Source organism: Fundulus heteroclitus, chromosome 6, assembly GCF_011125445.2.
Source record: "Fundulus heteroclitus isolate FHET01 chromosome 6, MU-UCD_Fhet_4.1, whole genome shotgun sequence".
NCBI classification, from domain to species: domain Eukaryota; kingdom Metazoa; phylum Chordata; class Actinopteri; order Cyprinodontiformes; family Fundulidae; genus Fundulus; species Fundulus heteroclitus.
In genome coordinates, this window is record NC_046366.1 from 8,488,693 (window position 1) to 8,514,002 (window position 25,310).

The 25,310-nt window shown below is 43.8% G+C and overlaps 1 protein-coding gene across 1 annotated transcript in view; it reads left to right on the forward strand.

Moving 5' to 3' along the window:
- The window catches only part of LOC105930297 (unconventional myosin-VIIa), a 30,213-nt gene that overhangs the window by 180 nt on the left and 4,723 nt on the right, over positions 1-25,310 (forward strand). Inside the window, exons 2-40 of the mRNA XM_012868433.3 lie at positions 22-123; positions 213-365; positions 2,045-2,113; positions 2,194-2,309; positions 2,404-2,531; positions 2,653-2,795; positions 3,051-3,164; positions 3,267-3,420; positions 5,549-5,625; positions 5,713-5,832; positions 6,732-6,874; positions 6,976-7,186; positions 7,282-7,417; positions 7,503-7,669; positions 8,960-9,100; positions 10,745-10,903; positions 11,042-11,134; positions 11,391-11,485; positions 11,701-11,785; positions 11,921-12,022; positions 13,629-13,883; positions 13,968-14,234; positions 14,314-14,484; positions 14,575-14,643; positions 14,735-14,859; positions 14,950-15,076; positions 16,037-16,156; positions 16,280-16,453; positions 16,546-16,776; positions 18,436-18,606; positions 18,751-18,868; positions 19,156-19,282; positions 19,377-19,534; positions 19,616-19,797; positions 20,123-20,232; positions 20,660-20,811; positions 21,768-21,921; positions 22,023-22,178; positions 24,218-24,323. Of these exons, the coding sequence (XP_012723887.2) occupies positions 22-123; positions 213-365; positions 2,045-2,113; positions 2,194-2,309; positions 2,404-2,531; positions 2,653-2,795; positions 3,051-3,164; positions 3,267-3,420; positions 5,549-5,625; positions 5,713-5,832; positions 6,732-6,874; positions 6,976-7,186; positions 7,282-7,417; positions 7,503-7,669; positions 8,960-9,100; positions 10,745-10,903; positions 11,042-11,134; positions 11,391-11,485; positions 11,701-11,785; positions 11,921-12,022; positions 13,629-13,883; positions 13,968-14,234; positions 14,314-14,484; positions 14,575-14,643; positions 14,735-14,859; positions 14,950-15,076; positions 16,037-16,156; positions 16,280-16,453; positions 16,546-16,776; positions 18,436-18,606; positions 18,751-18,868; positions 19,156-19,282; positions 19,377-19,534; positions 19,616-19,797; positions 20,123-20,232; positions 20,660-20,811; positions 21,768-21,921; positions 22,023-22,178; positions 24,218-24,323 (5,481 nt within the window). The remainder of the gene's footprint in view (positions 1-21; positions 124-212; positions 366-2,044; positions 2,114-2,193; positions 2,310-2,403; positions 2,532-2,652; positions 2,796-3,050; positions 3,165-3,266; positions 3,421-5,548; positions 5,626-5,712; positions 5,833-6,731; positions 6,875-6,975; positions 7,187-7,281; positions 7,418-7,502; positions 7,670-8,959; positions 9,101-10,744; positions 10,904-11,041; positions 11,135-11,390; positions 11,486-11,700; positions 11,786-11,920; positions 12,023-13,628; positions 13,884-13,967; positions 14,235-14,313; positions 14,485-14,574; positions 14,644-14,734; positions 14,860-14,949; positions 15,077-16,036; positions 16,157-16,279; positions 16,454-16,545; positions 16,777-18,435; positions 18,607-18,750; positions 18,869-19,155; positions 19,283-19,376; positions 19,535-19,615; positions 19,798-20,122; positions 20,233-20,659; positions 20,812-21,767; positions 21,922-22,022; positions 22,179-24,217; positions 24,324-25,310) is intronic.

The following is a 25,310-nucleotide window of genomic DNA, read 5'->3' on the forward strand; positions in this document are numbered from 1 at the left end:
TATGGCCTGTTTTGTTTTCAGGGAGAATGGGTGTGGGTGGACTCAAAAATCGGGGTCCCCATAGGAGCCCGGGTCAAAGAGACACCAACCGGTCAGAGGTTACTGGTGGATGATGACGGGAATGTAGGTATCCTCTGATGACGAGAGAGAGAGGGAAAAATAAGCCTGTCTCATTCTGCAACGCGCCGTGTTGTCTCCTAATGTTCCCTCAGGAGCGGCGTCTGTCCCTGGAGGAGGAAGCCTCCCTCAGGATCATGCACCCGACGTCTGTGGAGGGGGTGGATGACATGATCAAGCTTGGCGACATGACGGAAGCGGCCCTCCTCAGGAACCTGTTGCTCAGACACAAGCGAGGCCACATCTACGTAAGCCACGCACTCAACCGAGGGGAAGCGCTCTTGGCGCTTTTGCTTTTGGTTCCGTAAAAACCGGCTGCTTTATGGAATCCGTTTGTTAACGAGGAGTCTCCATGGAGGTTTTCACGGAGGGATAAGCAGATGCAGTTCCTGGGTGATGAAAAGATAAGAGAACATTTGCCGTTTGAAAACAATTTTTCCAGCTTTAGTACCTTGTCCGATTCAAAGGGAAAATAAACCTGTTGAGGGGGAAAAAAGAAGTGGCTGCCATAATCTGGTTGTATAAGTGTACACCCTTCAACTAATAACTTGTTGAAGCACCTTTGCATTCAATTACAGTATCTCTTCTTTGGTAGTTATCAATCGATATACTATTTGGTCACTCTGTCTCGTAGAAGTTAAAAACAAACTACTGAATCTCTTAAAAGGGTTGTGTAGATATCCGATCTCTAGCTTTCTGGCCAGCATCTGGAGGTTTATGGGCCAAAATCTAAATACTGCACTTCTGTTTGAAATAACGTAACCCCATAGCATGATGCTGCCACTACCATGTTTCACTGTACGTGTGGGGCTGTTTCGGTCATACATAGTGTTGTTTTTATGCTAAAAATGGCATCTGGAAGTGTGGCAGAAACACTTAACCATAACACATCCTCCTACAGAGGCCTTGGAGATTTCAGACAGGTGTAGATGTTTTGGTTTTGTTTGTTTTTTGGAGGAAAAGGTCTTGCTGCTCTACTTTGTAGTCAAGATGGAAGGAGAATACTGTTAGTTGTGTTAAGGAGCAACCTGTACTTACCTAAAAATCCCACTATTGCCCAGTTTCAGTCTCATCTTCACGTGAGCTTTGGATAAACGTAACGTATGTGGCATTAATGTGATCAAACCCCCTTAAATTTTAATCCTGCTACATATACTGTTTCTGTCCAGTTTAGATATGACAAACAGCTTTTTGAAGGCCTTTCACAAAGCAAACTGGTCAAATACGATTTGACTTCTATAGAATCCAATCTGGTCCAAGTGTATGGAAAATACGTTCGAAAGCAATGCAGTCATAGCCAGAATCACCTCTTATAACCTGCAGTCAGTCTGAGTCATATAATACAATCAGTCATTCGATCACATTGCGCTAGTTGGTAGAAGGTTGCCGGGAAGTTAACAATCCCTGCTGCTGTTGCTAACATAATATCAATATTATTATTGAATGGACTGCTGACTTTGCTAACCTCTGGGCCAATTATCTAAAGTTATGCAACTGCACATTTCTGGAAAATCCTAAGAGGCGGTTGAACTTTCTGGTTGATCAGATTCACTGCAGCTGTGAAGTCAAACCAGACTGAATGCTGAGAATTCAAACCTAAAGGCGCTTCAACATAGTGTTGCTTTAAAGGTCCACTTCTATGACTACGTTGTTGTGTTTTTATTTTAGTTACCTCCTTCCCCAAACTTGTATTTTCTGCTTAGTCGAGGTTGGAGGAAATGTTGAAATGAGGATATATCTCAAAGGTTAAAGGAGGATCGCTCCAGGGGTGCTGCCCCTGATATTTAGGGGGCAAAGAAATATTTTTACAAATTAAACAAACAGAAGCCTTCCCTTCACTCCTGTGATCCTTCTCATAGCATCAGACCAGATGCTTTGCTTTTGCTGGCCCTGGACCAAAAGGCAATGAAACTGTTTTGTTTCCCAGACCTTCATAGGTTCGGTTCTGGTGGCGGTGAACCCATACCAGGATTTTCCGATCTACGCAGCGGAGCAGGTCAGTATCCGTACACGCGGGGGCTTCTGTCACCGTCCCACCAACCGTGCTCCTGACGTGCGCGTCGTGCCGTTCTGCAGGTGAAGCTATATCACAGCCGGCGCCTCGGAGAGCTCCCCCCGCACATCTTTGCCATCGCTGAGTCCTGCTACTTCAACATGACGCGCCACCTCAGAAACCAGTGCTGCATCATCAGGTCAGAAGGCATTCGCATGCCGCCATCTTGGATCAAATCAGCCGCTTGGCTCCCTTTGCTGTACACCCATGCCGTTTCTCCTTCCCTGCCGCAGCGGGGAGTCTGGAGCGGGGAAGACGGAGAGCACCAAACTGATCCTTCAGTACTTGGCGGCGGTCAGCGGGGAACTCTCTCAGAAGCAGATCGAAAAGCAGATCCTGGAGTCCAACCCGATTCTGGAAGGTGCCCCAGCAGCGCAGTGGACTTTAACCCATGCAGACTCTAACCTGAGCTGCCCTCAGGCAATACAAGTTCAGTGTTTGTTGTCACATAAAAAAAAAGACCGGTTTGCTCTTTCTCGCAGCTTTTGGGAACGCTAAAACGATCCGCAACGACAACTCCAGCCGCTTTGGGAAGTACCTGGAGATCTTCTTCAACAAGGACGGGGTGATCGAAGGTGCCCGCGTGGAGCAGTACCTTCTGGAGAAGTCCCGGGTGTGCCATCAGGTGAGGGAGATCCTGCCTCTTATCTCTGCAGCGGGCTGGGTTGTTCTGTAAACTCATAAAATCCCTAAAGGATATCTCTGATGGTGGTGCCCGTGAGTGTACTGTTGCTGTTTGAATCTGCTTGGTGACGTTGTTCAGCAGCTCCTCAGGAATGAAACTGTACTGTTCATTGGTAATGCACTGAACCAGATAGGTTTAAACATGTTCCCTTTACTCTTCTGTTGCAATAAGCTTATTTTCCCCTCACCGTTTCAGGCCCCAGAGGAGCGAAACTACCATATATTTTACTGCCTGTTGGCAGGAATCACCTCTGAGGAGCGGAAGCGCTTGAGCCTTCAGTATTCCAAGGAATATAAGTACCTTACCAAGGTAATCCAAAGCCAGGCCACAGTTCCTGCTGGGAAAATGACGCAACCTCACAACATTGTCGTCTATCAACAGTGCATAACCGATGTCTCTCGTGTCCCTCAGGGTAACTGCATTGTGTGTGATGGCAGAGATGATGCTAAAGATTTCAACCGTATCCGCTCGGCCATGAAAGTCCTGAAGTTCACTGAAGAGCAGTTTCAGGAAATCCTCCAGCTGCTGGCTGCTATATTACACCTGGGAAACGTCAGCTTCGAGGGTGAGCGCCTTTTAGAACAAGAGCAGTCAGTGAAAAAAAGGCTTACTGTACTCGTGTTGTACTTCACTTCAGCGTGAGATGAAATTATAAACTATAGCTCAGCAGGACAAACCTTTATTCAATCAGTGGTATGACTAAATCAGCAGCTCTGCTTTTAGGGATAAACCAAATGTTGACGTTTTTAAATAAAAAAGAAAAAAACAACTAACTTGTTTGCAGAATAGCTTGAGGTCAGTCATATTGGAAGGAAATTGTCTGTGAAGAGCATCTTTCAAGATTGGCTACAGACTCTCATGCAGATTCAGGTCTGGCCTTAGAGTCTAAACACTAGAATATACTGTGATCTAAACCAACACGGTGTACCCGGCCTGCATGTTCCGGGTCGTTGACCTGCTCAAAAGTCGACCTCTGCCCCCACTGTCGAGTCCTTGACCTTTGACCAGCATCCCTTTTCCTGCTGGAGAAGGACATTCCCACGGCATGATTCCCCGGCTGCTATGTTTCAGCATGGCGATGGGTGATGTGCTTCATTAGTTTTCTGCCTCACATAGCATTTGGCATGTTGGACAAAAAGTAGCATTTTGGTCTCATCTGACCAAAGCCTCTTTATCCAAGTTTGCTTTGTCCTCCTGCATGGTTTGTGCCAAACTGCAAAGTGGACTTCCTTGGGCTTTGCCACTCCACTGTAAAGACCAGTGGTGGCCATATTCCCAAAGATTGTCAGAGTCCTATCAGAGAGCTCCTATTTAGTCTAAAAAACAAACAAAAAAAACCACAAATACGCTCCAAGTAATCAGAGAAAATGTAATTATTGTCACACAGCATCAAAATGTTTCAACGCGTCTTATTTACACCCTCATCATTATTTTTGATTAACTCACCATACTGGTTATTTTACTACTCCATCTATTTGATATTAATCTCCACTCACCTGTCAGCATTTCAATGGGATGGCCTGCTTGTATAAACGGTTGGATTTGGCAAAACGGCCGACATGAAATGGAGAAAAACAGGTGGAAAGAAAGCAAGAGGAGCGGCGCCTCTGTCCGCTTAGCTCTGGGAGGAGAATAGAGGAGTGTTGGAAGGTAAACTGGTCCCTGGATCAGGGCCTAAACAGGCAGAATGTGAAGCACTTTGCTGCAGATCAATGAGGCTTTTACTCTGTATGCCTTGGTGCTTTTACACACCAGCCTGGAAAGCGAGAAGCAGTTCATGCAGCAATCAAAAGCAAGGAGATGGCATCAGAAAAGTGATTTTCTTGATGACCATTTAGGCTACTGACATTAACATCATGCAATGGAGAAAATACTTTCTTTTCTTTAGCTTTAGGAGCTCCTTTTAAGACCTAGGATGCTTTGTGAATAACTGTTATATTACCAAAGTAAATTTCTAAGAAAAATCATTGAATTTGGGAAATTCAATTCTGAGCTGTGGATCTGTGCCACTCAACCAGAGTTACACGGGACTTTTTGGCTGCTTCTCCGATTAATGCTCACCAAGTCTGCACGTTTAGGTGGATCTATGAGATGTTCAAAGCTTGAGACATTGTTTTTAATCTAGCTTTGCTTTAAATTTCTTATCAGCTTCAAGACGCTGTTTATTTAACTGATGTTCTCTAACGAACCTCTGAGGCCTTCACAGGACAGCTTGACTTGATAGATTAAGTCACAAACCGGAGGAATCTGTTCACTAATTAGGTGGTTTGAGAAGGCAAAATGTGTTACACTGGACCTCATTTGGGAGTGTTACAGTAAAGGGGGTTGAAAACAAACGCCCTCCGCACTTTTCAGATTTTCATTTGCAAAATGTTTAAAAAAAGTAAAAAAATAAAATAAAATAAAAAGTCATCAAATCCCATTAAAATTTGTGGTTGTAGAGTGATAATACTATAAATAATAAATAACCTATCTGTTCCCTGTAGCTCTTAAAATGAGGTGAGTCAAAAGCTAAAAAAAAAAAAATCCAGCTTGTTTTTATATGGTTCTTCCAAGTATTTAAAAGCTCCTCGTAGAACTAAATCGACTTCTCGAACATTTGCTGATAAGAAAATGTACCTACGCCCTTTTAAAAGTCGTAGCAGCTTATGTGCATGGCAGTCATTGTGTTTTGTCTTGCTACATACGACCAGGCGACGTGAAAGCCAACCTGGAAACCTCTGTCGTGGGCAAATCAGAGCATTTCACCATCGCCTCGTCGCTGCTGCAGGTAGGAGACTTTGCCCTTTCACAGGTCTTTTTAACTGTAACTATTACTGGGCTTTTATTGGGATTTTAATGTGCGTTTGCTTTGCAGGTGCAAAGGTCTGCCCTCGCGAACAGCTTGACGCATCGCTCATTTGTGGTCAACAGAGAGAGAGTAACGAAGCCCCTCAGCTCTGAACAGGCCACTGACTGCAGAGACGCCTTCGTAAAGGTACCAGTGCCGTGCCTGGGGCAGTAAATCCGACACTTCCTTATTGAGCCCTAAATCACAATAACCCTCTGGCTACAGATTGTGGAAAGGGGAGGGGTCGGGCAGTGGGCGGAGTCAGATGACTCAAGCCATTTTGATTGGATAGCCCTTCTCCTTCACTCCAAATGCCCAGTTTTGCTCCTGCCGTGAAGTTTTTATTTGTTATTTTTGATTTTGTGGCACAAGTGGCTTTTATTTAACAGCAGGCTGACAGGAAATGAAGTTCAGAGAGAGGAGAGGGGAATGCCCCGGCATCAGTCCGTCTCCTTAAACTCAAACCCACTTTGGTTTTGTAGCGGCACAAAGATCGGAAGCACACCGATGAGATCGCCTCTGAATGGCTCGCATATTTAGAAAGAAAAGTCTGGAGTTAAAACTCATTGAAAAGCTGAAGTTACATGTTTAATTGTCTGTATATGTAGGCAACTTCCCAACATAGATGAGGAATGGCCCAAAATAATTTTACAGTGACGTAAGCAGCTCATTATCACAAACGCTGATGCTGTTGGCGCCAAGGGTGTCAATGATTTATCAGATGAAGGCGCAGTTTCTGTTTCACATAGGGTCAACCTGGTGTGATATTTGTTTTCCTTAAGATATGCAGTTATATTTATTTTTTTATTATTATTTTGAATATATTAGGTTGATCTAAAATTAAGGTTTTGTTCGAGGATCTGATACATTTGCTAATGTGGGGGGAAAACCCCAGATGAAATCAGGTAGAAGAGCAATAGCATAGCTGTGCTATTATTGTATTCTCTAAGGAAGTCATTCGCCGGCTTTGACTTTATAGGTTCGTTTGTGGAAAAACTGAGAACTGCTCAGCAAAATGTTTGTGTTTTTTTTTTTCTTCCTCACAGGCAATCTACAATAAGCTCTTCATATGGATTGTTGGAAGAATCAATAGCGTCATCTCTCAGTTACCGGACAACAAACCCAAATCTTCCTTCCTGTCCATCGGCCTGCTGGATATATTCGGCTTTGAGAACTTCAAAACTAACAGGTCAGTGGTTTTTGTCTTCTTGTTCTACAAAGTATGTTTATCAGGGCTTAACTAGGGTTACAGAACATTATAGGTGGGTTTTTATTTTATTTTTTTAACAGTTTTGAGCAGCTTTGCATCAATTTTGCTAACGAGAAGCTGCAGCAGTTCTTTGTGGCCCACATCTTCAAGCTGGAACAAGAAGAGTACCTGAAAGAGGGGGTCGTGTGGAATAACATCCAGTTCAGCGACAACGACAAAATCCTGCTCCTTCTGGCCGAGAAAAACTGCAACGTGCTCGCTCTGATTGATGAAGAGAGCCACTTTCCAAAGGTACACTGACTGCGCCTCAGTTTTAGACTTGGGAACAGTAAACCCAAAGCGTTTATTTTGTTGTTAATTCAGTTTTCTCTTTGTTTGTGTCGCAGGGTTCAGACTCCACCCTGCTGACCAAAATGAACCAAGAGCACAAAAAAGACGATGCCTACATCAATTCCAAGAGCGCACACGATACACGCTTTGGAATCCGCCACTTTGCGGGCATCGTTTACTACGACACTAATGGTACACCAGCTACCTGCCGGAGAGCGATAACCTTACGTTATGCTGGCTCTCTGATAATTCAGAGATGTGTTTTTTTCCTGTGTAGGATTCCTGGAAAAGAACAGAGATGGCGTTAGCCACGACATCATTAAAGCCGTCGAAATGTCCACCAATAAGCTCCTGCTCCAGATATTTGAGAGGAACCCGGCGGCCAACGGACTGAAGGCGTTTAAGAAAGCAAAGTTCATCATGACGCCCAACAGCTCTTTTCGGGTATAAAACCTACCGGTCACGTCACAGTAAAAGAGAAATAGGAAAACGTAAAACAAGAATCAGAGAAAAAAAACAAGGGAGTGAAAATAACAGAACAGATATGTGCAGATTTCTCAAAAAGAGAGAAAAATTATTTAAAGCAAGAACCAACAGACTGACACATTTTACATGTAACTACACAAAATGTAACCCCTATGAGGGAAAATCTGAACATTTTCAAGTGTTTTCAAGTTGTAAATTAGAAATTAGGCCGAATACTTTACAAAACTTGTTTGAATTATTGTTTTTTTTTAACCTTTTTAAGAGCTACTAAGTTTTCAGCAATATACATCACATCGATTTTCATAACGGATCAGATTTGGTTTCTGCACACAGAAATGCTCTAGAACCACCCTGATTAATATCAAGGACAGAAAATCCTGACCGGATTCAACGGCAGCTTTTTGGGTGACTTTTATTTGACAAAACATTTTATGAAACCAACCCAGTATTCTGTTGAAAGTGATGTGTTTAGCAAATAGCCTCCATTTTATTTGATCTGATGTATGATCTGATCTGGATGAATATAATCAACTAGTACTTCTAACAGTTTGGTATTTCTTTATAACCTCCTAATTTATAAATGTAAACCTACAGCTGTATTGGTCCAGCCAGAGCAGAAAAAGAGACACAGTTTGAAAAATGATTTTAGCCGCAGTTTAAAACCTGCTGTCCGTAACCGTTGCTAAGTTTAACTTCAGGCCTAAAGCGATATATTCACTTGCTAGGGCCAAAATAAGTTGACAAACTTATTAAATTAAATAATTATTAAATTATTAAATATTGCTAAATTATGGAACCTGTTACTTTAAATGGAATTTAAAAAATCCAGGTAATATTAATGTTTTTTATCTATCGTGTACTTTGATAGGTATCAGTAACAAGACCACAGTTATTGTTTTATGTTTACTTTATCCGATAAATCACAATACACTCCTAGATTTAATTAGATAAGCTAGGAAATGGCATTTTGAGGGTAGAACAAAACTGTTTAGGAAAGAGGTTGTACATCCAAACCTCAGTCTAGTTGCTTCTTTCTTTAATATTAGGTAATCATATTGCATATAACCTGCAGTTCTAGAATAGATATCGAAATGGGCAAAGAAGGTCCTTACTAATGGAAATATGTGGATGAGACTTGCAAAGCTGATCAAAATCAGCCTAATGTTGATTGACTGAACATCTATATTATTCTTAACCGTGATTCTGTCTCCACGCATAAAGCTACCGGTGATCATGTTTCCTCCGCAGGCGCAGAACGACAACCGTAAAGAAGTGCCGACGCTGAGCGGTCAGTTCCGAGTGTCTCTGGATTCCCTGATGAAGGCGCTGAATGCCTGCCAGCCCTTCTTCATTCGCTGCTTCAAGCCCAACAACGACAAGCAGTCTGAGGTGAGTGAGCAACGCCCACCGCGGCACAGATGATCCACAGCAACACACGGCTGTGCTTCGGTGTGGAAAAAACAAAACTCCATCCATCAGCAGGGATTGGGACAGAAATTAGGACGTTCCCATTTAATCCCAGTCAACATCCCCGGAAACATGATTTAGCTTTAAAATGTGCTTCGTTAAAGTTCCTGCTCCTGTTAAAAGGTCTTCCATTTTCTTTCTTTGGCATCGGTCTTCAGATTACATAAATGTTGGCACTTTAGTATTATGGGCTATAAAACAAATGGGAAGCAACCTGGATCAGAGTCAAACCCTTCTAACACAAAGTGTAAAGTACAATACTGATGTAATCTTTATTTAGTTAGTTATTTCAATACAGGTCTGTTGTAAATATATATATATTTTTTCATGTAATCGCTCAACCACTTTGGTGTTTATGTGTGTATTGTGACTATTGATGACTTTTTGGCATCCAGTGGGTCACAATTTCTTCTTCCTTTGAAATGATTTTAGTATATTCTAGTGCCATAGGTTTTTGTTTTTATTGTGTGGTACAGGTCCAGCTGGTGGTGCCCTGAGTGGCTAGAAATATTGGTATAATTTATCTGTTAGCTAAATGCGAGCATGTTGACCGTGGTCCTTTAACCTGACTCCGCCAGATGGATTTGCTCCGCATATCCATTTGGAAACCTTCCGTTGAAGTAATTTTGGGAAGGGGCGAAAATACTGGTTAGCTGATTGGCCTATGTTGGTGATAGACAGGCCAAATAAACCAATCAGATCAACGAAGCATATGACGTACTAACAGCGACGACGAAAACACAACCACAAGCTCTTGCCGAAACCAGTCGGGAGAAGAGCAAAAACATCTTTTCCTCTGAGAAAAGCCTCCAGAGCAGTGTTTTGCTCTTCTTTCAGTGAAGAAATACTCTGTAATTCCGATAACACTTGCTCGATAGCCACGCTAACGCTAGTTTCATCGGCTGAAGCCGCCATGTTCCTTAGCCTGAACTGTCGCGCTTCCCGTTGCGTCACACCTCAACCCGCCTCAAAGCCAACGCTGATTGGACGTTCGTTTGGTGAACGGCTCCAAATTTTCTTTAACGGAGAGTAGCCAGACTGATCTGCGAGTGAAACCTTGAAAGCTCGCGAGATCAGGATGGTCTCGCGAGGCTAGTGGTCCTTGGCTCAGACCCAAAATACTCAAAACTGTAGTGAAAACATAGGGATACTCTTCTACTGGCTGAACCAGACGACGGGGAACCATGAAGGATGCATTCAGAGCAACTTTGCTGAACTCTGTCCAGACTGCCTGTTGTCTGCTGTTAGCCCTTTGAATGACCAGGAGATACGTCTTATATTAAATGACTCACTGAAAACAGCTAACATTGAGCCTTCTTTGGTCAGTAACAGCGTCCACTCTGAAGAGTGTTGCTATCCCAACCTGCTAGCAACACTTTCACAGCCTTCAGTGCCCAGAAGAAGATCTGATCTCTGTGTTTCCAAGTGGCCGCTCGAGCTGAAATTTCTCTGACTCCAGTTAGGAGCTAATTTCTTGGTGCATCAATAAATGTACCTTTTAATCAGTGTGTGTGGCCTTGATAGTTGACGATGGTTTGAATCTTGACTCCTTGCATTCCCTTGTAGAATTTCGACAGAGAGCTGTGCATGCGTCAGCTGAGATACTCCGGCATGATGGACACCATCCGCATCAGGAAGCTGGGGTATCCTGTGCGTCACACATTCGAGGACTTCCTGACGCGCTACAGAGTCCTCCTGAAGACGACCGTCTGTGATCCCAGAACCGTTAAGTGGCAATTTCTTCCTTGAATTCGAACAATTTTCTCTCCCAAAGTGGTTTCATACCGGTGGAATTTGGGAGCTGTGAGGCATTGTTGCCCTGTCCCGAATACGTAACAAACAATAGCTTTACTCTCCCCACAGAGTGACGCTGCAGCCTGTTGTGAAGCCATCTGCAGGGCTGTCATTAAAGGAAAGGATGAGTGGAAAATAGGAAGGAGCCAAATTTTCCTGAAGGTACAAAAGGAATTAAGATCGAAATCATGTTGTATTCTTTTTATATCGTATGACTTGAAAGATGATGAGTTCATCAAGCGGTGAAACTCAGCTGGAACCGTTACAGGGAAGCAGACACGATGCTTTGTGCTGTACACTTCACGCCCTCTTAATCCAATCCATTCCCTTTCATTCAGATTATGTACAGTTTGGAACCTTGTCATCTGAATCCAAAGATCTGAATCAGCTGAATGAATGTTAGTTTCTTTCTTCTCAGGATGCCCACGATGCTGCTCTGGAACGGTTACGGGAGGAAGAGCTGAGCAGGGTAGCCGTGGTGATCCAGAGGGTCATGCTGGGAATAAAAGACAGGTGCAGTACGAAGATCTCAAATCCAAATGTGGATTGCTCAATTAAATGGATCTCTCCCAGCAATAACTGATATGAATATCACCGCAGCATAGCCGCAGATAGCGATGTTTCATAGTCGCGCCTGCGGCCTGGCCAAGCGGGACGTTAGATAAGGACGCGTGATGAGGTGGTGATTATATGAACTGCTTATGGAACGGATCAAATCCTTTTTTCAGAAAGCTCTACCTGAGGAAGCGGGGCGCAGCCGTGGTGCTGCAGAAGCAGTGGAGAGCGTACAGACACAGGATAGAGCAGAAAAAGGTTTGATGGTTTCTAACTTCCAGTCCACCTTAGAGGGTGGAGCTGACCTCATGATCTGTGTGTTCATAGGAGGCTTGTTTCTGTTTTTAACGTCTTCTTTTTTTCCCTCTCTCCCTCTGCTGCGTCTCCCTTTAGCTTCAGCTGGGTTTCGGGAGGCTGGTGTCAATGATCCGCGGTCGGAGGCTTCAGTCTCAGTACCAGAGGCAACGGGAAGCTGCGATCGTCATCCAGTCACAGGCATGTGCTCCAAATGCTGGGCTCTTGTTTACAACGTTGAATCAGTGCACCCTCTGTCAAATGTAGGGTTTTACAGATCACCACATAAATAAGTAAAACTAAGATGAAAGAAAATGAAATCTACTCTCCAGTGTCCAAAAACACACTACGCTCTACACGTTGTCAATATGTATGAAAAGACGACCTTATCGGTCTCACACAACTGTGGTTTGCCCCAACCTTCCTCACAGCAGAGCTTCAGTTCATTGAGGTTTGGAGAGGATGGTTCCTACAAAGCTCCCTTATGAGACCAGCGCACCATTTCCAAGCCCAGATCATTACCCCTCCACCGCTTTGCTTGACAGATCATAGGAGATGTTTGGGCTGATATGCTGTGTTTGGTTTTCAGCAGACGTGGCCCCTCTAGATCTTAGACAAACTACTTTCTTCTTATCTGTCATAAGCACATTGCCTCCAGAAGTCTCTTGGTTCACTCAGATGCAACTTTGCCAACCTATAAGACATGATCCCACAGTACTTTTAAAGACAGACTTGTTCCAGCTTTTTTCCAATTAACCTTTACGTCTTTCTCATGAACTTCAACTTTTAACGTCCTGACTGAGGCCTGTCGAGTCTGAGATGTAACCTTTGGCCCTTATTTTTTGAGCTTTGCATGGGCTGACCTTGGGGAGAACCCCAAAAACACCTGCTTTTAGAGAAGTCATGTCCATTTGCTCAGCAGCTATTGGCTGCCCCTCCCCCCTTTAAATCCTATGAACATAACTAAGGTGAAGTTTTTGTCACACAAAGCTTTTCCATGTTGGTTTGGTTTAATAAATTATGAAAATGTAGAATCTGCCAGGTCTTTTTTTTTTTACTTGAGGGCAGATTAAAATAATTATAGAATTTTTTTGTCATTTTCCCACTTATAAAACAGCATATTTTAAACAGTGTGTGCTTTCATTTCTTCATGGTTCTAGATCACGTTTTTTTATCAATAAACTTTACTTTAGTGCAGGCGTGTCCTAAGTGAGGCCCGGGAGCCATTTGAAGCTTCTGTGCTGATTTTATGTGCCCCCCCCCCCCCCCCCCCCCCCCCCCCCGACTGCACTTCAAGAAAGATTTGGCCGACCAGCACTTGGTGGCTGGTGCAGCTGGAAGCGTTTTATTTTTAATTAGGGCAAAATTATCAGAGACAAAGTAAAATCTTAAAATTCAATGTTAGGTACGACACAAAACGTGTATTTTAAAAACCACACATATCACTTGCTCTTTAATTTCATAGTAAATAGGATTACATCCATCTGCTTTTCCTCAAACACAGACTTTGGTTCATTAAAATCTGATCAGATTTAATTTATCAAAACTGGGTAAATACGGATAGTCTAATTTGTTTATCTAAAATGATCATATTTTGTAGAGCAGCTTAAAAAATATCACACAGAGTTTGGACACCCCTGCTCTAGAGCCCCATACAGGTTTGTCTTTATTCTGGGTCTTGTTGTACTATTCTCTTTCTCGTTTTCATTTTAAGTTATTTTACTGTGGATTTCAGTGCATTTCAAATATTTTAACAAATCCAATTTAAAGTTTTCTCTTCGATGCTCGCCTCCTAAACTGTATGTAGGTACGAGGCTACCGGGCGAGGGGAGACTACCGACGGAGGAGGGAAGAAAGTCGCAGGCAGGCTTTGCTCTTGGAAATGGAGAAGCAGCAACAAGACGAGATCGGCCTGGAGCTCCAGCAGCGACTGCTGCAAGTTGCTGCAGAGCAAGCCGACATAGATTCAGAGACGTCCAGTGAACCCGGTTCTGTTGGAAACGCGTCTGAGAAGCTCCAACTTTCTGAAGAGGACGTGGACGACAAATCATCAGAGGCTGAGGTTAGGTGGCAACTCTGTCGTGTCGTAGATGACCCCTGACCCGTCATTAAGTGGCTCTAACTGTTCCTTTGTCTTTCTGAGCAGGACATTATGGAGGTGGAAGAGGAAATCCCACGGAGCTCAAACCAGATGGCTGTTATCATCACGCCGGCCTCTGACTCATCAAGCCCTGTGCCGTCCATGGACGAGGAGGAGGAGGAGGAGTTTGACGACGGGTTTGACGACGAGAGTGACAGGCTGTCCTTTTACAACTTCAGCAAAAGTCAGTTCCAGTTCAACGAGGACCACAAGCACACCCCCCAGAGATTGAAACACCCCCTCCTGCACCACGAGGATGAAGGAGACGCGCTGGTAAGACGAGCGAGAGACGAGAAGCCGTTTCCGTCTTACTCTCCGTTCCTGCCTCACATCCACGGTCTCCGTCCTCCAGGCATCTCTGACCGTGTCATGGATCATTATGCGCTTCATGGGGGACATACCGGAGCAGAAACCTGCGGATTCCATATCCCAGGTGTCCAGCACCATCTCCCGGAGCAGCATGCCCCGCCTGCTTCCCAACAGGCAGGGTCGAAGGCTGAGCAGCCTGGTGGGACTGGATCAGGTAAATATCTGAGACGCCAGTTTAAAAAAAAAACAACAGCACTGCTGTTCATTATTTTAACTCCGTCCAAACATTTTCCATTCCGAACAGAAAATCCTGAGGAAGAACAAGAAAAAGTTTGGCGGTGGAAACAGAAAGGCGTCAACTATACTGGAGGAGGTTGAAACAATATTCGTCCCGCAGCATTAGTTTCCTTCTGATTCTCAACGATCTTTGCATCAAAGCTTTTTGCTGCTGTCCTCTTATCCAGCCGGAGATCCTGACTGAGGACGAGGACATTCTGGTGGGAGAGGGCCCCACGCTGGATCGGCAGCTTACGCAGCTGGAGAAGTTGCACATCATCGCAGGATACGGTCTCTCACGAGAAGGCATAAGGTAAAATGTGAAACCGGTGGAACGCTTTGTTGGGGTGAGGGAACCGTGTGCGGTTTTTACAATTAGTTTGCTCTTCCCTTTAACTCACAGAGACGAGATCTACTGTCAGATCTGCAAACAGCTGGTGAACAACAGGAACAGGAAGAGCTGCATGCAAGGCTGGGCCCTCCTCGCCCTCTGTCTGGGGATCTTCCCCCCGACCAGCCTCTTCATGGACGTCCGTATTCTCTCTGTCTATTGCCTCATATTCATTGCTATGTGCACTTTGTTCAATCATTTAAAAGAGGACATGATTTAAGGTGTAATTCAGCTCTAATTGGTGTTTTGATGGTGTGTTGAGACCGTTTAATGTGAGGAGGTAACATCAATGAATCTAGCTGAATCTCGTGCAGTTTAACAGGACGGGCGCACACAAGGTGACATGGGGGGTCTGATATCAGGCTTTCCTTCAGCGAGAACAGGGAAGCAGGTCAGAGTTGATGGGGACAGGGAAGGAGCTAAAAGCAGAGCAATCCTGGAAGAAAATTTCCACCCTCCATCAGGACAGGATGCTAGATGGGAACAATGATAGAAAGCAAAGCATATGTATGCGCCAGGATGGCTTAGTCAAAGTCCAGACTGAAATCCGGTCGAGAATCTTTGTTAGGTCTTGGAAATTAGTGTCTACAGAAGCTTTCAAACTAACCTAATTTACTCAGCACAGTTTTGCAAGGAGGAATGGTAAAGAAATTAGTCTCTGGATCAGTGCTCTGCACCTCCAGAGCTTTTAGATGCATCCTTGCTCCAACAGAATTACATCCGCTGCGTGTCCTGGAGCTCTGCAGAGGCCTGCTCTAAATGTGTAAAGCTTTTAGACGCATGCAGTGAAAGTGGGTTTTAAAACCACATATCCTTTCCTTGGCGCTAGCTTTTTGTAAGCTCGGCAAATTAAATACCAGTAAAATACACTGGGGTTTGTGGGCTTAATAGTAGCAAGGAAAGGTATGGCAAGACATTAATGTTTTATTAACATCAGGATTCTCTGGCTTGAAACCATTCAGCTAAGATCTTTAACTGAGGACAGAACCTCTTTAATCAAAGTAATCCATTCAAATCTTGCGTTGCTTTATTAAAAGCCGGTTTCCCACAGAGTCGTTGTTTCTCATGTTCCCTCTGTCATCTCTCCTCCGTTCCGCAGTATTTGAGGAAATTCCTTCGTCGAGGTCCGAACGGTTACAGAGAATACTGCACCGAGAGGCTTGATCGTATAATAGCCAATGGAGAGAGAAAAGAGCTCCCCTGCTGGATAGAGCTGCAGGTAAAGTCCTGTACCAGGGTGCTGAGGTTGCAGCGTTGTTCTAATTCTCTAATTGTCTCTAATTCAAGGAAAGCTCCAGCATTACATTTCATCATCAACGCTTGTTGTTATCTGTAACAACAGGCTGCCGTCAACAAGGAGCCCATTGATTGGCCGGTGACGCTAATGAACGGCGAGACGGTCACTGTATCGTTGGATTCGGCCACCATCTCCTCTGAAGTCTGCCAGGCCGTGGCCAAGAAGACCGGACTCACCGACACCTTCGGGTTCTCCGTCTACATCAGCTTCTATGAAAAGGTCTGCGAGAGGTTCCCGAGTCCAGTCCCGTGGCTGTAGTGTCTGTGCCGGGGCCGCCGCCTCCTTACATGCTGCCGCTCTTGTCTCTCCAGATGTGGTCTTTGGGCTGCTGCGGGAACAAGCACGTGCTGGATGCCGTGTCTCAGTGCGAGCAGGAGATGAGGAGGCAGGACAGGGAGGAGAAAGACACCCCCTGGAAACTCTCCATCCGCAAGGAGCTGTTTGCACCGTGGCACGACTGCTCCCAGGACCCAGTCAGCACGGATCTGATCTACAAGCAGGTCATCAAGGGAATCAAGTCCGGCGAATACGTCAGCGAGAAGGTGAGGCTCTGGAGACGCACCGCCGCTTGACTGTACGTCCCTGAAAGGAAAGCTAGTTATGGAGAAGATTTCGGTCATGTCTGTTTGTCACTTTGGTCACTTTTTGGCGAAGGTAAATAAAAAGGTCAATAATAATCTGTTTTTAGGGTTTTCTTCTTGATACAGACAGACCAGAAACTGTTAAAATTAAGATGTTGGCATAAACCAAGGGACTACGTCCTTCAGATTATGACTTGTTAATCAACGGTTCCCTGCAAAAGTATTCACGCCTTGAACTATTCTGCTTTAAAACTACAAACTTTAATGGATGGTATCAGGATTTTACATGACAAAGCTAGACAAACTAGTGTCAAATTATGAAGTACAACAAAAATGATGCATGTTTTATGTCGTTTTAAAATGAACTCTCGCTGCTTCTGTAAACGCACGTTTTTAGGTCTTCACAATTGGATTTGGATCTTTTGTTAGAATTTTATGTGGTATGGTGACAAAAAAACATTTTGGATAGATGAGAACTGAAAAAAATCGATTTGAAAAGCCGCCCTGCTGGAACTAAATTTCTACAGTTTTGCCATCATTTATTTTCTGAGGATCGATGGAACATTGTTCTGTGAATGTTCCTGACCTGGGATGCTGTTTTATAACCTAACCCTGCTTTAACCTGCTCCGTTTTCTCTGACTTGCCTCCTATGTTACTTGGTCCCTAATGAAGCTGATCATTCGGTAATGTGCTCTGCAGTGTTGCCAGATCTCACCAGAGAAACAAGCAACCAGCTCTATGAAAACAAGCCCAACAGTCCCCCACCACGCTCTAATTCAATGGTCGTAACAGTAATACATGTATTTATCATAGAATTATACAGAACTAACCCCAAAATTAGGCTAAACACTTTCAACATGAACATTTTAAATAACTCTAATTATTTGATTAGCATGCTTTTAAACTCTAATTAAAGGAAAAATTCATTTTTGGCTCATTTCTTTGTGTGCTGGCCTGTTTTGGGGCAGTGAAACCTATTAACCCACGTTCATTAGCCTCTTAGCAGAGACATTTTTTGCTTTATTATGGGTCGATATTAAGGGGAAAAAAGCCAAATGAGGAACCTCATGTTAAAAAAACAAGCCCAAAAAACCCACATTACGTGACTCGCGAGATTTTGCGAGCGACTTTAGAGAAAAACAAGCCTAAAGTCGCTTATCATAAGCGGACCATGCAACACTGGATCTGAGGCCTTCACAGAACAGCTGGAATTGTGCTGAGATTTATTCACACACAGATGAACTCTTAAGTGATTTCTAAAAGCAAACGGTGGCGGCGGATTTATTTGGGGAATTAAAGAGGCTGAATGTAAATGCCCTGCACTCTTCTTAGGTTTCGTTTGTGAAATGTTTGAAAATCACGTTTCCTTCCACTTCACAATGATGCACTCCACACAGACTCCTAATGAAAGACGTTGAGTTTGCGGTTGTAAAATGATGGAATGAGAAAAGTCAAACAAATTTATAGATACTTTTAAAAAGACATTAGACGTGCTGAGAGGCAGCGCATGTCTAACAAATACTTTTCAGAGCACAGTAGCTTGTACAGCTTGTTAGATATCACAAATGAAGTGATTCATGAAAGTGTCTAATCCAATAAAACCACTCTGCATTTCTCAGGAGGACGAGTATGTCCAGCTGGCTGCCATGCACTACTTTATCCAGTTCGGCTCACGGGACCCCACCAGAGACATCGTCCAGAAGGTGGTCCTGGAGTGCATCACAACCCAACAGATTGAGCAAAGATCTATGACGAAGTGGATCCAGCTCATTACCGCAGAGCTCTCAAAGGTACCGGAGAGGAGAACCGTTGCGTGTCCCTTTAAATGGCTCAGACAATGAAATCCAATGTGTGCATATGATGGATTTGGTATTTTCTGAAGCAGTTTCTCTAATACCACGCGTTGAGCTGAGTTGAGGCTTTGGTTCTTGTAGGAGGAGTATAACAACGGACGACTGAGAGCGGAAAAGGTCAAAGCAGATCTGGTCGACATCGCGCGACAGAACTGGCCGCTCGACTTTTCAAAGCTTTATGAGGTCACCATGACGTCAGGTCAGTGGACGTTGCGGCTTTCGCTTCCCCCTGTTTAGGATTCAGCTGAAAGGCCTCAGTCACCTGATGGAGGTCACCTTTTAATGTCGGTTTTGCTCACAGATTCTCAATTTGTTGGAAGTCTGGACTTTATCTTTGCCGTTCTAAGGCACGAATATGTTTCAGTGGAAACTGTGGATCTCTTACCTTGGAACCTTGGCTGCTACTTTTGCAAGGTGCCACTGTTCTTCTCATTGTCATTCTTCTCATTTTATTAATTGCATATGTGTTCTGCCATTCATCCACAGGACCACCATTGTCCAGAAGCAGGTTTATTGTGGCCGTAAACTGGAAAAGTATTGTGTTTATGGAGAAAAGGGAGAAGATTCTCCTCGAGATCCCCTATGCAGAGGTGAAAAAGGTCCAGATGGCGAGGTAATTCTTCCTCATCCTTGCAGAACATCTTTGTCCGTCTGCTTTTAAAGCACTGGAGACGTGAATCTCACACGTGCCTCTTTGATGCATCTAGTGAGGGCAACCAGTCTGTGAGTTTGTCCACAATCAGAGGACAGTACGTCCTGAGGTCCGAGGAAGCTGCAGAAATGGCCAAGGCCATGCAGTACAATGTGGACGGCCTTAAAGTGCGTTCTGTGTACGCTTTGGTTCAGCAGGATGTTGGTAAACAAGGTAGGAGTCTCAAATGCCCGCCGAACGTTTTAGGTCGACAGATTTGACCTTCAAAGCTCAGAAGTTTCTGTCGTTCCCCAGACGATCCCATGTACCTGATCTGTAAACGTGGCGACCTGCTGCGAGTGGAGAAAGACGAAGGCTTTCTGACAGACGACAACTTGATCAGAGCCGTCAACCTGCGAACCAAAAGCAGCGGGGTGGTTTCCAGGGACAAAGTGGAGTTTCTACCCACTCTCACCGAGCCCAACGAGGACACGCTGGTAAGGTTACCTTCGTGTCCCACGCGCTGTTATTTCTCTTTTTTGGGTCTGACAAACTGTGGACAGCAAATTTGCTAAATCTCCCATCGAGATGCAACGCAGGCTTTGCGGGTGGAGACTAGTACTTCATGCAGCTCTGAAGATTTGATGCTGACTAGAGAAGCGGTGACGGTGTTCCACCGCCATGTCCCACTATGCTCCTAAATATTCCCTGTTCTTCTGGTTCTAACCTCACTGAGCTTCCACTGCTCTGCGCTGCTTCATATGATTCTCCCCGTGTGGTGTAACTGATCCACTGCCTCCCCCCCCCCCCCCCCCCCCACAGCAACTGCTCAGACCGAAGCAGAGGAGATCCTCCCTCCAACCTGTCGCCCCTGTGGTCGAAGAGACCGTGGCTCCTGTTTCTTTGAAGGAGTTTGCGATTGAGAATTTCAGGTAACAATGCAGCTGTTTTTGTCATTTTACCGACATATGAGACATGTCAAACACAAGTACTGAATGTACGAACTAATGTTGCCATCTAAATGGCAGGGACACTAAATATGTTCTAAGATGTTACCAGGGATCCTGCACGGTCCAGAAAAGTCCAGAGTTTGATCTAAGTTGTTTTCCAGGTCCGGATAGTTATGAAAAATAAAATTCTAAGTTCCAGACTTTACTCTTTGTCCTACTGCCTTAATCGAGCCATCCGTCTGTCCATCCGTGCGTCCCTTTTAAATAGATAAATAAGCCTAGAACACTGAGTCTGGAGAAGTTAACTTTGGACATGGAAATGTGTAAGATCGCTGCGTTGCACTGAATCTGTGCATGAATACCTGCCATTCTGCTGATCTGCTCACACCGTTTCTGCTTCCTCTCATAGACAAAGCGGCAAAGAAGGTGGCCGGCAGAACGCCAAGGGGGTCAACAGGGAGAAGTTGTGGGCTTTTTCCAAGGAGCCAATCAAACAGCCCCTCATTAAGAGCTTGGTTCGCAACTCAGAACTCAGCAGCCTGGCCTGCAGCGCCTTTACTGATATCCTTTGAAAAATATGCTGCTTATTTTCCCAGGCATGAAAGATTTGCACGTCAGAAGGTGTCACTACAACCTTTGAACTGTCAGAAAGGGAATTTCTTTTGTCTATTCTTCCTGGCAAAAACAGCTTAAGCTCAGTCAGAATGGATGGAGAGCATCGTTAGATGTCAATTTTCACCTAACAGATTCTAAAATGGATATAGATGTGGACTTTGACTGGGCCATTCAAACAAATGAGCATGCTTTGATCTAACTCACCCCATAGCTCTGGCTGCATGCTTAGAGCAGATGTCCTGCTGGAAGTCTTCTGCAGCCTCTCGCAGGCTTTCTGCCAGGGTTCTTCTATATTTAGCGTCACCCATCTTCACATTAACCTGAACCATCGCCGCTGCTGAATGCCTCGACACATCCTGAAGCTGCAGAGTTTCAGTGTTCAGGTGGTGTGTTCACAGGCATGTGCAGTGTTGGCGTTTCACCACGTATGGTCTATTTAAGTCTCATCTGACCAGAGCCCCTTTATTCTCCTGTTTGCTGTGGCCCCTGCATGGCCTGCAGCAGACGACAGCTTCTTATGACTTCCTTTCGACGGTGGCCTTCGTCTTGCCGTTCCTCCATCCAGGCAAGATCTGTGGTGGGCGTGGCTAATGGCTCCTCTGGAGAAACTATGCCATACATTTCTTAAAATAACCTGTTTTCTTTGATCTTATCAATCAGAATAGGAGGGTGAATGCAATAAAATCAGTTTAGGTTTTTTTGGTTAAAAGAAAAGGTTAAGAACCATATATGCATATATTTTCAGATACACATTTACCCACAGCCTTGTGTTGGACTACCCAATGAATCCTGGTGAAATCCTATAGGTTGTGGTTGTAACCTAATGTGAATAGGTTCAAGGGTCCTGAGTAGTTGTTCTTTGGTCTGATTACATGGCATTAGTCCTTGACCGTATCTGCTACCTATCTTGAAGTACATGGGCGACTACCCCATCAAACAATCTCGAAGTCCTCTAGAGCTGACTGACCAGATCTTTGGTCCAGCCACCAAGTATGAGGAGCTCCAAGATGAAATCTACTGCCAAATAATGAGACAGATGACCACCAACAGCAACAGGTGCTCCTCAGTCTACGCACATCGGATTTAAGACGTCAGCCGAACCAACACGTTTAACGTTTAATCCTTTCCCGTTCGCCTTCTGTCTCTGACGCCCTCAGGTTGAGCGTGGACCGTGGGTGGCAGCTGATGTGGATGTGCTCAGGCTTGTTCCCGCCCAGTCCGAAGTTACGGAGACACGCGCAGCGCTTCCTGGAGTCACGGCCCAGGGACGTCCTGGCTGCTGGTTGCTTACAGAGGATGGAGATTTTCTACAGGTCAGCCTCAACAGAATATGTGATGATTAAAAAAAATGGGCAGTGATGTCGCCTCACTTTCTTTCTTTTAAAAGTCACTGTTACAACTTAAATGCACCAAGAACCACCAGCCACACCCTAATCTGCTAAAAAAAAAAAAACAAGATGACATCATAACCTCCAACAGAAAAAAGAGCAACACTGTTCATGGTGGTACAATGCAAATTTCTGCTGGGTTGTTCACCTGCTGTGCAGACTGACCAGGTAACAAGCTGATGGATCCCATGTGGCGATCCAGTCCGTCCCACAGAGACTCAGCTATGCTTGAATGTTGCAATATATGAGAATGTCATTTTCTAAATAATCTCTGCTTTGATGTTTGCAGACCTGGTAATACAATACTGCAGAAATGTTGTTCAAATCTAGACACAACCTGTTAATTATTAATATACAAAATATGTTCATGGACAGAGAGTGGAGATTATTTAGTTACTGGTAATAATTATTTAATTTCTAGTTCCAGGATTATATTAAAATAATTTGGTATTTCCATAAATCAAGTCCAATTTTGAAATTCGCTCGCAGAATAATTTCAAGTATGTCATACATTGTCAAAGGATTTCACTGAACAATACAGTGCCTTGCAAAAGTATCCACCCATGTTGCATTTCTAATATTTTGTTGCTTTAGAGCCTGGGATTAAAATGGATTCTTTGAGCGTTTCCACGATTTCTTCTAAAGAACATGTCTGCAACTTCAAAGATATATTTTTCTATTGCGAAGCAATTAACAAATAGGAAAAATTATCAACAACCTTCAGGTTGCATAACTATTTGCCACTAAAATCAGTATTTTGTAAATCCACCTTTTGCAGCAACTCCAGCTGCAAGTGGCACTGGATCAGTCTCTATGAGCTCGCCACATCTGGCCGCCGGGATTTTTGCTCATTCCTCAAAGCTAGTCTGCTCCAACTCTTTCATCTTGGATGATTTTCACTTGTGAAGAGCGATCTCAAAGTCTAACCACAGATTCTCAATTGGATTGAGCTCTGGACTTTGACTAGGCCCTTCCAAAACATTTAAATGTTTCCCCATCAACCATTCGAGTGTTGCTTTAGCAGAGTGCTTCGGGTCATTGTCCTGCTGGCAGGTGAACCTCAGTCTCGGTCTCAAATCGCAGGCAGACTGACAGGTTCTGCTCCAGAACATCCCTTTATTAGCACTAGGACCAGTTTCCCAGTCCCTGCTGCTGAAAAACATCCCCACAGCATGATGCTGCCACCACCATGGTGCTCTTAGGGTGATGGGATGTGTTGGGTTTGTACCAGATATACTGTTTTCCTTGGTGGCATAAAAGTTTAAATGTTAGTCTCATCTGACCACTTCACCTGACTCCAAAGATTTGGGCACACGTGTCTTTTGGCAAACTCAAAACATGCCTTCTTATTTTTTTTACATTGAATGCCTTTTATCCTGACACTTGGACTGCACATAGCTGGACTTCATTGCGCTAATTATGTGACTTTTGAAGGTAACAGGTTGCACTAGAACTTCTTAGGGGGCAATCACATAAAATAAGATTTACAAACAGTTCAATTACAGGTTGGAATGTAACAAAATAGGTATAACGGCCAGAGCTGAATACTTTTCCAAGGGATTGTACTGTAGTGGTGATGGTATTAGAAATAGTGCTAAAATAAGTGCAGTACCTACATGTTTCTATTGATGGCCCGGCTGTCGATTAGCATCTGACCCAGAGCGCTCCCAGGAGGAGGATGGGCCTCCATATGCTCAGAACAGCAGCGCCCAAACTTCAGGTTGCTTCCAGGATTGACAGAGACTCCTGCATACGTGTAGAAACGTATTCACAAAAGCTGAGCTACAGTCCAGTTTCCTTTGATTTAAGCCTGTTGTAGTTTTTTTTTTCTTTCATTTCTTTAAGATGTCCACTTTGGATACTTTTTGAAACGGTTTCATCTTATTACTTAGTTAATGTTAATCTGCTGAGAGCTGTCGTTCTGTTTTGTCAGATAAATTAATCTAAGTGTTTTGCCCCTTTAGCAAGGAGCCCCGGAAACTTCCTCCCCATCAAGCAGAAGTGGAGGCCATCCAGCAGAACAGCACTCAGATCTTCTATAAAGTCCACTTCCCAAATGAGACGGATGCTGTAAGACCCGAACATATTTATTTCTCAGAAATGTGGCTCTTTGTCAACTGATTATACTATCATTTTTCATTATTTTGAAATTGATTTTGGAAGAAAAAAAACATCTATGTATTCTTTCCCTAATTATAACTTAGTCTTTTTAGTAACCGTGTTATTGTTGGTGTATTTATTAATGGACGCAAGTGGACACATAGTTTATGAATTTTAAGAGCAGTTTAGTGGAAACCTTTAGAGTATCTATGCAAAGGAAGAACACCCTATTTTAATTATTTTACAAATGAGCACCTATGTAAAAAACAAACAACGCAGGAGCTTCGGAAGTTTTCCGATTCGAGGCATGTAGGAGTTTAAACTCGCTAACAAGAGGGGGACACGTCAGCAGTGATGTGAGAGAAGCGAGCCAGTTTCAAACTATTTGGCAAGTGGAAAACATTTACAGCCACTGCCAGCCTTTCTTTGATTGGACGCCCGAGTAAAGGAGTTAAAATCAGGCTGACCAATGCCTCTGAGAAATGGCAAAAACCCCAGGAACCATAATAAGTCACTGCAATAGTTCAATTGCTCATAATTTATTGCAAATTCCCAGGAAACTGAACAGGGCTCATCAGCTAGGGGTCTAACAATACATCGAGCCACATCGATATATCGCTTAAATGATTAAAGGCCCAAGTACATCGAAGCAAAATGAAAATATTGATCCATATCATTATTTTTTTTTAAATATGCTTTTATTTTGAAATTCAGACATGAGACTATAGTGAATACTTATTTTAAAATTAGAAGAATGCAGTTTTTGATTATAAATGCATGTAGGACATAAGAAATAAAATTGTCAATTTCATTTTTTTTTTTTGAGAGTTCATATCAATTCAAATATCTGTTTGGTGGCCAAACAATATCGCATCATGTCAATCTCATTGATCGGAAATCATAACAAACTTTGTCATATCAGCAAATATTGCATCGTCATCCAGGCAAATCGATATA